This window comes from Pleurodeles waltl, chromosome 7, assembly GCF_031143425.1.
Source record: "Pleurodeles waltl isolate 20211129_DDA chromosome 7, aPleWal1.hap1.20221129, whole genome shotgun sequence".
Taxonomy (NCBI): Eukaryota; Metazoa; Chordata; class Amphibia; order Caudata; family Salamandridae; genus Pleurodeles; species Pleurodeles waltl.
In genome coordinates, this window is record NC_090446.1 from 1,342,106,697 (window position 1) to 1,342,121,415 (window position 14,719).

Consider the following 14,719-nt stretch of genomic DNA (forward strand, 5'->3'; position numbering starts at 1 on the left):
TAGATACATACATAAAAAAAGAAACACTTGTTCAACCCAAGGTGCAAGTCAATCAATCCAGTTAATTCCAAATCATCAGTTAACACATTTCGGCCAAAGCCTTCATCATGGCATCTTTCTCTTCTTAGGCTTGGTGATCTTAACGCCGGGTTTGCTCCCTCTGCAGCCATTCCTCCTCTTGTGAGGTCGGGTGCACCCTATCTGGGGGGAGCCTGGGGATTGTATGGTTAAAAATATATTAGTTCTTGTAGAAAATAAATACAATAAATAAAATAATAAAAAAATGAAAACCCCAACACATTTACTAAAAATACTATAACCATTAAACGAAATACAACATAAAAACAAATAATATGAAATATAAACAAACAATTAATGCTATAAAATCTATTTTACCAAAATTATGAAAACCATTGTAGTTTGAAAATATTAAATATACCATTCCATTTTATTTTGTGCAACAGTGGGAAAGTGTTGGGCTTCAGAGGGATTATATGTAATATTCCTACTCCAGTCAGTGCAATAATCGGGAAAGCATTGGACATCGGAAGGGTTAAATTTACTATACCCACTTCAGTCTGCACAACAGTAGGGAAAACATTGGACTTCAGAGCGGTGAAATTTACTATTCCCACTCCAGTCTGTGCAACAGCAGGAAAAGCATTGAATTTCAGAGGAGTTAAATATACTATTTCTACTCCAAACAACAAAACAGTAGGGAATATGTGTTGGACTTTGGAGGGGTTAAATTTACTATTCCCACTCCAGTCTGTGCAACAGTATGGAAAGGGATGGACTTCAAATAGGTTGAAATGTATTATTCCCTCTCCAAACAGGACAATGGTAGGGAAAGTGTTGGACTATGGAGACGTTACATTTATTATTCACACTCAGGTCTGTGAAGCAGTAGGGAAAGCATTGGATTTCGAAGCGATGAAATTTACTGTTCCTGCTCCAAACAGTGCATTAGTACAGAAGGTGTTGAACTGCAAACAGGTTAATTTTAATATTCCTACTGCAGTCTAAACAAGAGTAGGGAAAGTACTTCACTTCAAACACATTATTATTACATATATAAATAACACCATGAATGTAGAAAAATATGACTCTCTTAATATAAAAATTATTAACATGAAACATATATATATATATATATATATATATATGAGTGTGTGTAATAAAACAGCTAAAACAATTACTCAATTTACATAATTACTATTCCATAAAATAATTATCAATTAATAAATAATTGTTATTCAAGTATTTAGTAACTTCCCACCCTATTCGCCTACAAACTTAGCAGCCCGCACCTAAAATATAACTGTAAAAATAATGTAATTTGTTAATTAATTATTACCTAATTTACTTCCCATCCTCCACCACTGTATACCTAGCAGCCTGCACCTAAACTAGAATTAAAATAAATAAGTATTTTTACATATGTAAAATTCAAGTAAATAATTTACAAATAATAATTAATAATTTAATGTTACTTAAATGACTTCCCACCCTATACCCCCACAAACCTGGAATCCCACAACTAAAATATAAGTAAAATAGATCAGTGTTCCACATTTTACATAATTACCATTTAAGTAATCACTTAACATTTAATAATAATTTGTTATTTAATTAGTACCTAAATATCTTTCTCCCGGTATTTTTAAGTCAATATTTTCCCAATTACCATCCTAGTTCCAATGATTAGAAATCGAGGCCTTTGCATGATCATGCCCTGAATCTTGACTACCAAACCTCAATAATTATCAAATCTTGCATTAATCACCACCACATGTTTTCCCATTATAATCCTTTTCACAAACGTTAGGGGTAATTAATGTCTTCGATCACTGAAAGCTTTAATTTTTCAACATTGCCTATTTAGGTGCATCTATTAACAAGCACTGGCAAAGCCAATAGGTCTGGCATTGACTGCAAGCCTTTGGACAATTCTGCCTTTGTTTTGTCAAGGTTTTTGCAGAACTTTATTGTTTGGGTAGCTGCTTTACCCTCTTCAATCTAAACAAAAACACTCGCTAGAGCCAAAAATGGTATCTTGGTCTCAAAAAAGTACACGTTGCCATTGTACTCCCTGGCACAGAAGAGAGCTACTTTGGGGGTGATTCTGACCCCGGCGGTCTTAGACCGCCGGGGCCAGGGTCGGCGGGAGCACCGCCGACAGGCCGGCGGTGCCCCGCAGGGCATTCTGACCGCGGCGCTTTGGCCGTGGTCAGTGCAGGAAAACCGGCGGTCTCCCGCCGGTTTTCCGCTGCCCCTAAGAATCCTCCAAGGGGGCGCAGCTCGCTGCGCCGCCGAGGGGATTCTGACCCCCCCTACCGCCATCCTGTTCATGGCGGGAAAGCCGCCATGAACAGGATGGCGGTAGGGGGGGTCGCGGGGCCCCTGGGGGCCCCTGCCGTGCCCATGCCAATGGCATGGGCCTGGCAGGGGCCCCCGTAAGAGGGCCCCGCAAAGTATTTCAGTGTCTGCCTTGCAGACACTGAAATACGCGACGGGTGCCACTGCACCCGTCGCACCTTCCCACTCCGCCGGCTCGATTACGAGCCGGCATCCTCGTGGGAAGGGAGTTTTTCCCTGGGCTGGCGGGCGGTCTTTTGGAGACCGCCCGCCAGCCCAGGGAAAAACTCATAATACCCTCCGCGGTCTTCTGACCGCGGAGCGGTATAATGGAGGGCGGAATTCTGGCGGGCGGCCTCCGCCGCCCGCCAGAATCAGAATCACCCCCTTTGTGTGTTAATGTGCTCCTTGTGAAAGGGCAGCGAGTCGTAATTCATAGTGTAGTCAGCCATGGGCTGAAGTCATGGGAACATTTCCCCTTGATGTATGCTGGAGTGGGTGGAAGAAAAATGTGAATGACCGAACCACAGACTAGTGGATGAAGTATGTTGGAAAACCACTTTAAGTAACAATGTTATAGGGGGTAATGTGGCGTCCGTACCGCCAACAGGCTGGCAGTACGGAGACCCGTATTACGACTGCGGCAGTAGCGCTGCGGTCGCACCTCCGGGGCCGGCGGTTTCCCGCTGTTTTAGCCCCGGCGGTGATAATCCGCCAGGGCAGCGCTGCCCTGGGGATTATGACTCCCCTACCACCAGCCTGTTTCTGGCGGTTTGCACCACCAGGAAGAGGCTGGCGGTAAGGGGAGTCCTGGGGCCACTGGGGGCCCCTGCACTGCCCATGCTACTGGCATGGGCAGTGCAGGGGTCCCCTAACAGGGCCCCGTGCAGCTTTTCACTGTCTGCATAGCAGACAGTGAAAAGCGCGACGGGTGCTACTGCACCCGTCGCAAGGCCGCAACACCACCGGCTCCATTAGGAGCCGGCTCCTATGTTGCGCCGTATCCCCGCTGGGCCGGCGGGTGTAAACTAGGTTTGCGCCCGCCGGCCCAGCGGGGATGTTGTAATGGGGTCCGCGGGAGTGCGGCCGCATTGGCGGCCGTACGCCGGTTACCCCCAATCTTGTAATGACCCCCATAATGTCTTGGTTAACATAGACTTAAAAAAGCAAATCAGTCTGGTATTGGCTGCCAGAATGTTGTCTTTGGGAAAGAAGGACTAAAAGAAAGAAGAACAGAAAAAAAGAGAAGAAGGGGAGAAGGTAGGGTGTGAAAAGCAGCAGTCAGGTAAACAAAGACCACTTCAAAAGGAATTTAAAACAGCATTGGCAGGACGAAGGAACTGATAAACCAGGAATGTGCCCTGTGTTTTATCTGGTAGCTCTACAGACAAAGGCAACATTAAAGTAATAATAAAGTAAAAACAAAAACACTGGAACTGAAGGGAACTACCTTGTGTGTTAATGTGCTCCTTGTCAAAGGACTAAATGCCATCACTTAAAGTGAAGTTAGCCAGTGTTTGAAGGAGGCTGGCCCCTTGCCCCATGCTGTATGCTGTAGTGTGCAGAAGCAAAATGTGAATGATACAAGAACAGACCAATGGATGAAGAGAGGTGGATGAATGCTTGTTTATGCAATTATTCGTATTGTAATATTAAGAGGTATTAGCTAATGCCAGACCCAAAAATGTACACGTCTCTGCGTTATGCGACACATTTTGGGGATAATGATGGTGTTCAAGAGAGTGACTCTGCTGACAAATATACCATCAGCAACATCCATTTGGAGGCTGCGACACAAGATGAAATGGTTCTTAAAGGGCCTCCCAGTTAGGACTGACCCATCAGACACTGTTTCTGCTGTTGCCCATTTTGTACAGAACCACAGTAAAAAATACACAGAAATCTATGAACTGTGCTCAGCGTGCCGGAGGTAAAACCCCCACTGCACATGGTACATTCGATATGTGAGTCTTAGAAATGGATTCCAACTTGAGGAGGTCTATTTCTAGGACGTGCATTGAATGAAGCCACCAAGCAAAGTCAACGGGGCATCTTCCTACATGTCCAGAGTTTTCATTAGCTGAGGTAATCTATGAGGTAGTCTGGTGAGTAGAGCATCCCATGCAGGCAGCTACAGTTTTAAAACACAGTGGATGTCGTCAAGCTTTCAGCCTTCTGAGCTTGATAAAACTAGTGCTCTTGAGAGCAAAGAGAATCATAATTTGGTGCGTAACAAAAGTGTGTATTTGCTATTTTCTAGCTCTTAATGGAAATGTCAGGCACATGTAATATCACTTGGAGAGGCATGTGAAAACGCTCCAGTCACCGCAGTGTAACAATACCTTAATGAGAGGCGTAAAAGAAATACCTGGTTGGCAGCATTGTACATGACTATTTGGTTGCTATGTAAACCCTTAATTACATGAAGCTCGCAATGGTGTTGCTTGGGCCGAGTTTGTGCTATTCAAAAATAAAAAATAAAAACATGTATTGGCAGTACCAATATGTCTGGCTTTAAAATACTGTTGAGGGGTAATGTGAAGCATTACACGTAGATAGCACGGGAAGAGATATGTGTTTGCGTGGAAGCAAGGAACTGTTTAATAATAGTGGTGTAGGTTAACAGGTAAGGTGATGGTTGCACTGTCAAGCCAGACCTAAAAATCCATGTATGTTAATGACTGCCTTCTTGTCATCTGTGTTGCTGCCAGAGAAAAACACCATACCTCATCTAGTTATGTAAGACATTTTAATAGCATGGCAATGCCATGTGTGTGACCCTGAGAGTTGGATACAAAAATGATCACAGCTGCGTGGAGGGCATGCACTTTTTTGGTGGAAGCACACAACCTCTGCCCAATCAGAATATGCACTTGTGGGCCCCAATATGAGGGAGGGGCCACGCCTTCCCTCTTGGTGACTGTCACATAATTATCTGGCGACAGCCAAGCACCAGCAGTGACCCCAGCAGTGATCCATGGAGCAGGAGGAGTTGCAGGACACGGACATAGGCCCTGATTCTGACCCCGGCGGTCTGAGACCGCCGGGGCCAGGGTCGGCGGGAGCACCGCCGACAGGCCGGCGGTGCCCCGCAGGGCATTCTGACCGCGGCGCTTTGGCCGCGGTCAGATTTGGAAAACCGGCGGTCTCCCGCCGGTTTTCCGCTGCCCTTGAGAATCCTCCATGGCGGCGGAGCGCGCTCCGCCGCCATGGGGATTCTGACACCCCCTACCGCCATCCTGTTCCTGGCGGGTCTCCCGCCAGGAACAGGATGGCGGTAGGGGGTGCCGCGGGGCCCCTGGGGGCCCCTGCAGTGCCCATGCCAATGGCATGGGCACTGCAGGGGCCCCCGTAAGAGGGCCCCACTTAGTATTTCAGTGTCTGCTATGCAGACACTGAAATACGCGACGGGTGCCACTGCACCCGTCGCACCTTCCCACTCCGCCGGCTCAATTCTGAGCCGGCGTCCTCGTGGGAAGGATGATTTGCCCTGGGCTGGCGGGCGGCCTTTTGGCGGTCGCCCGCCAGCCCAGGGCAAATCCCAAAATACCCTCAGCGGTCTTTCGACCGCGGAGCGGTATTTTGGTGGGGGAACTCTGGCGGGCGGCCTCCGCCGCCCGTCAGGGTCAGAATGACCCCCATAGTTATGACTGAGGCGAGTGGGTTTCTTGAGAAATGTAAGTAGGAGTTGGACATAAGGTAAAGCGAAGGTACAGCATAAAATAAGTTAAGGCACTCGACCTTTCATCCAGAGACAAAAAAAAGATGCTAGTAGAGAAAAAAAGGCGTCTTAAAAGTGATGTATTATTACCAACTTTCGATCTGAAGACGGAATTTCTGAACTCTTTCAATTCTGGTAGAGACTGAATCAATATCTGACAGGTTATGTACACAATGCTATAATGGAGACCAGTGTGATCTCACAAGTCACAACCTGGTGGCAGGGGAGGCAGACATTGTTTGATGCCATAAGGGCTGGTCGGTAGTCTGCTAGTACATACATGTTATTATACCTACTTTTCCCCAAAGTAATTGCCAGCGGGGGGAAGTGTTCTAGTGAGGCTGTCGTACCTGTTTTTGCAGATGACAGGTTCTTGTTTGAGATAGCTTATATGCTTAGGGCGGGGATATCTCTGTGTGTACAGCAAGCCTGAGGCCGGGGACACGATACTGGCAAACAGCTCAGTTGCGGCGGTTAATGGTGGTGAGATTTGTGTGTAATAAATAGCTGAGGTGTCAGCATAAAATAGCCAATAGGATTAAGGTGCCCGATGCAGAGCACTGCGCTTGCATTTTGTGTAAAACAGCCCAGAGGGTGTTCTATGAATGGCAGAGATCCTTGTATAAAGTGCAGGTCACAATGTACAGTCCTATAGCTCCATGTCTACCACACACACGTTGAGAAAGTAAAAGCGAGCTCACATTTCAGCATAGTGTGTGCATTCAGCTGTGCTCTGTTTAACTTGCAACGCCTGCTCCCAGCCTGGACACGAAAGATGTTACTGATTGTCCGTGAAGTGAGGCCTTTTCCAACCCACAGGTCACCAACTAGAGGCTAGTTGTCAGCTGGTCATATGGAATTTCCACCACTGTGAGGTTGGGAAAGTTCCTTTGCAGGTATGTTCGAAGTCGAGGAGGTTCGAATTGTTTCTCGCATGTTGATGTGGGAATTAGGAAAACCTGCCTTTCCCAGGAAATTTCTGCTCGTCTTCTCCTTTTCTCAGTTATCAGAACGTTGTCGATTGCTGGGGATTTAAAGCGCCACAGACAGGGTGCAAAATCCGCATGATGCTGGCTTTTCGGACGTCTGTTCTGATTTTGTTTTAGTTTCCTAAAGTGAATCATTGATCCGCACCTGGATTCGCTGCTACATGTGATGTGTCTGTCCGAGGAGCTGTTTGCTCTGCATGGAGTTTGTCGGTTGTGTTTCTCAATAGCTCATAGTTTTGTACTAAGCTCACTGCTACGCTTTGCACAAAGGACTTCTCTGTTTTTTTTCCAGACCTTTGATCGTGGGCGACTGTTGGCCACCACCACTGAGGAAGCATCAAAGTGCGGGGAGAGTCGCGAAGAGGTAGAGGGGCCTATGCCATGAGAAGGTAACTGTGTGAATGGAACACTCTTGCAGCCAGTTCTTGATCTGAGCTGGTGGGGGCCAGCACTTACCTTTTCAGCATCAGAAGTTTGCTAACAACAAGAGAAGGAAAACACACAAAGGAGAAAAAGGGAGGAAGATAGAATAATCGCACAACCTGCGAGAGTGAGATAAAGGGGTGAGAGGGTCTGGTAGTGGATTAAAGAGGCATGTGATGGAATCAAGACTATGCAGCACTGGTATTCGGCTCGCTGACATTTATTAGTGCTGGCCGGGTTTCTGAGCAGAGCTTTGGGCATCAGCATTATTATTTTACAAATTAAGCACTTCTCGTAGCTCTTCCATCACACCAATTGTACACTATTGTACATCCTTCTACCTTTGGTCACCCTTCCTTTGGCAAACTACAACCGCTTTAAACTAGCCACACTGAATCTTGCCACATTTTAGGGTGACCACCCATCCGTAAATTTCATGGACTGCCCGTAATTTCGCCCTGCCGTCCGTTGTCCGTGATGAAAGGCTTAACGGACGGCATTTGTCCGTAATTTTAGCTTTTCACCAAAACGACAAAGGACGAGGAGGAGAAACTATGGGCAGATTCGTTTCCCCATCTGCAGTGAAAGGCAGGGAGTCTCCTGTGCTCTGAGGGAGGGGCAGACAGATAAGAAACAGACCTTCTTGTCAGGGTGTCTCCTTCCCTAAAGAAATGCAAATGTGGGGAACTGGTAAATCTGCAAATGTAAAAGGGCTTGAAAACCTGCATCCTCTTTAACCAAAGGAGTCACTTGAAGCTTTCTAATGGGAAATATATTTTCCTTTAGAGAGGTACTGCAATGGTGCTCCAAGGTGAGTTGTGGAGTGTGTGGTTTTAATGGAGTGTTATAAAAAATGTTAGTACTAGGTATAAACTCTATATTATTCAAATCTATATTTTAGCAGCACTTTTTTTTATTTAACCAAAATGTATTTGTGCATTTTGTAGCAACCTATATATGATGTAATTGTATTTATATAGAGCCTACTGTCCCTGACGAGGCGTCAAATGCATGTTTAGAATAAGGACTTATACATTCACAGTTCTTTCAGGGGCCTCTGTACCTCATAGAGCTAACAAACATTGGCAAAACCAGTATGTCTAGTCTATGCAAGACTTATTGGCTTTGCCAATGTGTTTTAGCCATGGTATACACCAGAGTGGGTGCTGTTCATGGTTAAAAGTTAGTGGCATAGTGGTGAGGAGTGGAGTAGAGCAGCATAGGAGCAGCGGAGTAGAGCGGCATAGGAGCAGTGGCGTAGAGCCCAGTGGTGCAGGGTACAGTGCATTTGTTTAGAGTGCACTGGCGTAGAGTGCAGTGGTTTAGAGTGCAGTGGCATGAGTGGCGTGGGACAGAATAGAGTGGCACAGAGTGCAATGGAGTAGAGTGGCATACAATAGAGTGGCAGATAGTGCAGCAGTGTAGAGTGGTGCAGTGACATAGAGGGCAGAGTAGACTTGTGTAGCAGAGTGCAGTGGCGTAGTGTAGAGTGGTGCAGTGCAGAGCAGAGTATAGTGCTGTAGAGTGCAGTTGCGTAGATTGGAGTGATGCAGAGTAGAGTGGCATAGAGTGCAGTGGCGTAGAAAGCAGTAGTACATAGTAGATTGGTGTACAGTACAGTGCCGGAGAATGCAATGTTGCAGAGTAGAGTGTCAGTGCAGTGATGTAGAGTGGAGTAGAGTGGCACAGAGAGCAGTGACATAGAGTACAGTGGTACAGAGTAGAGGGCAGTGGCGTACAGTGCAGTTGTTTAGAGTGCATTGGCGCACAGTGCAGTGGCATAGAGTGGCATGGGGTAGAGTAGCATGGGGTAGAGTAGCATAGAGTGGAGTAGAGTGGCATACAAAAGAGTGGCATAGAGTGCAGTAATGCAGAGTGGTGCAGTGTCATATAGTGCAAAGTAGACTCATGTAAGATAAATGTAGAGTCCCTGACATACACTCTAGTGCTGTGAGACTACAGACAAGTTGTGGGTACCTCACATCCTGACATTAGGTGTGAGACTGTCGCCCACACGATCTGCCCTGCCTCTTTCATTTTTTTTTAGGTTGAAAGTCCATGGGCGGTTGGGATAAGCCAGATGTTTTTGTTCAATTTGTTTAAACTAGCATAAGGTTAATTACCCTAATGTTTCCCAAACTGTTTGCCTAGGGTTTTAAAATGCTCAGAAACAATAAAAAATGTGCTGTTACTTTCTCTTCAAGGAAGAATGGGTAGATTTGGGTAGGGGTGATGGCCTTGACGCAGTACTGAAGGGCATTCATTTAGTACTGAACAAGGACGTAATGTGGCACCTGAATGTAGCATACCAGGAGGCAATCACAAAAAGATCACAATGAATAAATAGTGCTATGTTAAAAAAGAGTAAATAAATGCACTGACAATATAGTGAGGCATGGCCTCTCTTGCGTAAAACTGACGTTTGTTGTTGAATTTTTGTCCTGAATTTTGACCCTTTGTCCTGAATTTTTGTCCTAAATTTTGACCCTTTGTCCTGAATTTTTTGCAGTCCTGTCCAGAATTTTCATCAATGCCAGGTGGTCACCCTACCACATTTTGTTGTATCGTTGTCATGTTTCTCACCCAATACGCCCAGATCCGGCGTTAGTCCATGTGCCCATAATACCCTATGGCTTAGGAGAGTTTAATGCGAGTATCATGGACAATACAGGTTGAATAATAAAGGGGTGTATACTAAGCAGTCACGAAAGAAGCACCATCAGCCTTGTTCTAGAGTCACACCCTCGCACCCGTCTTACCCCCATTTGTTGTCGATGAAGTCCATAAACAATCACTCTCAACAAACTCCCTATTAAAATATCTTCATTCCACTAAAAGCAAGGCGGTAAAACCATATAATCATCTCATGTCAAGACAGACGCACCCATTAACAGTCATTTCTTGATTAAGATCTGATCATTTTTTGAAATTTCTTTCTGTTTGTGTGCATGGATGGTATTTAGTAAGTCCATATATTGTATCTGTATTTTTAATAGTTAATAAAGGATAGTTTTGCCATTGATTCTACATTCCTGTTGCGCATTTGACATATGAGGTTTATTTATATTGCTAACCTTCTCCTTGAGCCAATGAAAAGTCAGCACGTGTTTCGCTCCTGCTTGCTGTAGCTTTTTCAAGGCAGTTCATTCTATCTAATTTGTCCAAACTTGCAAATAATAGTTTGTAGTATGTGTATGTAGTTGAAGTGGAAGAAAACGACATAAAAAACAATAGAGAATGACATTTCAGAGTACGGAGAAAGTATACAAGACAGCCATTTTGAAACCACTCGAAGATGCTTTACCCACAGCGTGAGAATTGTGAAGAGACTGGGTGTAAAAGAAAGATAAGGTGAGCATCTGTTTAGCCACTCCGTATGCATGACAGGACAATTTTTAATATTCGTAGTGAGCTCCTCATTGCTATCACCCAAGCTGGTTTTGTGATGTAGACTTTTCAGTCTCCCTTTGAGTATAGATACCAAAAAAGCCACGGCAATTATCTGGGTTCTCACCGCCAATATAAAACCAGTAACGACTCTGTAATGTAAGCATGTCAACTATTGTATGAGAAAGACAAATATAGTTGAAAAGAAGCATGAACAGAAGAAAAACGTGTTGTTATGTGTGCTTCCGATTTAGCATTTAATCTGTAGTCGATAAAGCTTGCTTTGAATTTGTAGAGGCACAGCTGTCACCCAGTGAGGATTTTCCTTAAGGTCTGTGATGCCGCTCAGGACATCTTGGTGAAAGGCATCTCCTTGTTGACAGCTGCCGTACTATAATCTTGTACATCCCTCATGGAAAACATGATGGGAGCCTCAGAGGTGGATCCGTGGTCTCTAAAATCCACTCAATCCGTCCTTGACAAGATTCGAAGTATATTGTTGGGCATTGTAAGGAGCAGGAGCTGATGGGCTGTGTGACAAGCTGGCTGTGATGGGCACTTTAATAAGGTGGCCCTACTGGGTAGCGTGGGCAATGCCAGGGCTTGCCCAGGTGGGCACTGTGAGGGACTGGCACTGGTGTGCAGAGTCAGAAGATGTGCATGGTGGGCACTGGCGAGCAGCGTAAGAAGCAGACACAAGTGTACAGAGTGTGAATCATGCATATGTGGACCATGTTAGAAGTTGACAAGAGATCCAGCAACAAAAGCTAGCATGGGTGAACAGTGGCAGACGCTGTTGTAAGTTGGCAGCATTTAAAATGGCATTGGCGAGGTGTGAAGAAGTGACCACAGGTGGGCAGTGTGAAAAGCTGAGAATGGTGAGCAATTTGAGGAACCTGCAAAGTGTAATCTGGTGGCTGGTGTGAAACACTGGCACTGGTGAGCTGTGTGAGAAGCTGGTTCTGGAGAGAAGTGAGAGAAGTTAGCATAGGTTTCAATGTAAGAAGCCAATAGAGGTGAATAGTATTAGGAGATGAAATCTGTGTGCAGTGCACAAGATCCTGGGTAGATGTTGCGAGATTCTGGAGCTTAAGAACCTTACACTGAAGTAGACAGTGTTAGAAGCTGAAAAAGATTAACCACCAGCACGAGTTTCTTATAGCCTACTAGTGCCATCTTTTCAATACATCCACCACATGCCAGTTTTACAGACGGTCTACCAGTGCCTGCTTTTCACACTGCCCACTAGTGTCAGTTCCTCACACTGTCCACATGAGCTTACTTTAGGCACAATAGTGGGCTTGCACTGGTAGGCACTGTGACAGGCACAGATGTGTAAGCAGTGTGAGAAACTGTAACTGGTTTGAGTGCAGGAGAATCATACTTCCAGGCAGCATTAGAAGTTGATACAGGTGAGCAGTTTGACAAGATGGAAATGAGGCATCATAGTGAAAACATTGTAAATAATTGATACGGGGACAGTGAGATATGTTGTCAATGGCAGTGAGTGTCAGAAACGGGCACTGTTGGGCTATGCATAAAGCTAGCAATCACTGTGTGAGAGGCTGGTGGGCATTGTGAGATGCTGGTACTGGTGGGCAATGGGAATAGTTGGCACCAGCGGCTATTGTGAGAAATCGGCCCTGGTCAATGGGTGAAATTTGCTATTCGTGGTTGAGGTGAAAACATTCCTGGCATTGTAAAATTCTGACAGTACTGCACACGTGTGAAAAAGAAGCACTGATGAAGAACGGGAGAAGGTGCACTTGTAAGAATTATGAGAGAACATCATTGGTGAGAATGTGAGAGGGTCACACTTGTAGGACGCCTGATCTTTCATTGATGCATAGCACGAGAGCACGACAATGTGACAGTGCACAATATGAGAGGCTCATGCTTGACAAGAGTGTAAAAAGATGGCCCTGGTATGCTTTGTGAGAGGCCCGTACTCATGATACTGGAGGGAAGTGACATAATCTGGCAGTTGTGTGTAGTGAGTGAATCTAGTACATACAGGCAATATAGAGCTCATACTGGAGGGCAGTATGAAAATCTGGCACAGGTGAACAGTATGAGAAGATAACAGTGGTGGCCAATGTGATACAATGATATTGGAAGGGATGCTGCCTGAGCTGATAATGGTGGGCAGAGTGAGAACCTGGCAGTGGTGTATGGTGTGATAATTTGCACACGGTCATCAATAGTCTAAGTGGGCACTGGCATTTAGTGTGAGAAGCTGAGATTAATAAGCAGTAGGAGGAGCCGGCACTGGTGGACAATGTAAAGATGGCTCTCGTAGGACTATGGTGAAGGTCACACTTGTATGAGAAGATGCAACTGGTGGGCATTTTGAGAAGCTTACGCTGGTGCTTTGTAAAATCTGGCAGTAGTGGGCTATGTGAGAACTTGACACTTGTACGTAGGGCAAGAGAGCTCTGACAGGAGCCATTATGATAAACAGGCAGAGGTGGGCTGTGTGGCGTATGGCATGGTTTAAAAAATTAAGACACTGATGGGCTATGTGAGAAGTTAGCTCGTGGCAGTGGAATGAGTTGACACTTGGGTACTGTGTGAAAAGATGTTGCTGGTGAACAGTGTGAGAGGATCACACGTGCACACTTTATGAGAAAGAGACACTGGTGGGTAGTCTGAAAGCTGGTACTCATGGGCTTAATGAGCTTAAAAAGACGCTGCCACTTGCGTACAGTTGACACAATAGTTTAGTTTAGTTTAATGAATTTTTAGAGCGCATGGTTACCCGAGGGATTCCCAGCGCTGAAGATAGACCATAAACTCAGCAGAGCCTATACTGAGAATAAAAATGTCTTCATTTTCTTACGAAAGGAAGATTCCTGCTGTTCTTGTCGAAGTTCCAATGGAAGAGAATTCTAGAGGTATGTGGCTTTAACTGAGAAAGAGCTGCTCCTCTATGTTGCTTTCTTTAAACAGGGTATGTTAACCAACGAGGCAGTGGAGGATCTAAGTGCCCTTTGAGGGACATAAGGTGACATACATTGCCTGAGAAACTGCAGACCCTTGTTATGGAGGGCTTTATGCATCATGCAGATGGCCTTGAAATTGATCTGTTGTTTTATGGGAAGCCAATGAAGAGAGGCCAGTGCAGGTTGGCAGACAGATGTCTGGGTGTGTGTGAGAAGGTAGCCTCTTTCTAGCCTTGTTACCCCCACTTTTGGCCTGTTTGTGAGTGTATGTCAGGATGTTTGTCACTGTTTTCACTGTCTCACTGGGATCCTGATGGCTAGGCCTCAGTGCTCATAGTGAAAACACTATGTTTTCAGTATGGTTGTTATGTGTCACTGGGATCTTGCTAGTCAGGACCCCAGTGCTCATAGGTTTGTGGCCTATATGTATGTGTCACTGGGACCCTGTCACACAGGGCCCCAGTGCTCATAGGTGTGCATGTATATGTTCCCTGTGTGGTGCCTAACTGTCTCACTGAGGCTCTGCTAACCAGAACCTCAGTGGTTATGCTCTCTCATTACTTTCAAATTGTCACTAACAGGCTAGTGACCAATTTTACCAATTTACATTGGCTTACTGGAACACCCTTATAATTCCCTAGTATATGGTACTGAGGTACCCAGGGTTTTGGGGTTCCAGGAGATCCCTATGGGCTGCAGCATTTCTTTTGCCACCCATAGGGAGCTCTGACAATTCTTACACAGGCCTGCCACTGCAGCCTGAGTGAAATAACGTCCACGTTATTTCACAGCCATTTTACACTGCACTTAAGTAACTTATAAGTCACCTATATGTCTAACCTTTACCTGGTAAAGGTTAGGTGCAAAGTTACTTAGTGTGAGGGCACCCTGGCACTAGC

At 45.4% G+C, this 14,719-nt stretch overlaps 1 protein-coding gene across 1 annotated transcript in view; it reads left to right on the top strand.

The window, feature by feature from the left end:
- The window catches only part of LOC138246277 (galactoside alpha-(1,2)-fucosyltransferase 2-like), a 71,617-nt gene that overhangs the window by 36,535 nt on the left and 20,363 nt on the right, over positions 1 to 14,719 (top strand). The window contains exon 2 of the mRNA XM_069200712.1: positions 7,361 to 7,457. Within this exon, the coding sequence (XP_069056813.1) occupies positions 7,450 to 7,457 (8 nt within the window). The 5' untranslated portion in view covers positions 7,361 to 7,449. The remainder of the gene's footprint in view (positions 1 to 7,360; positions 7,458 to 14,719) is intronic.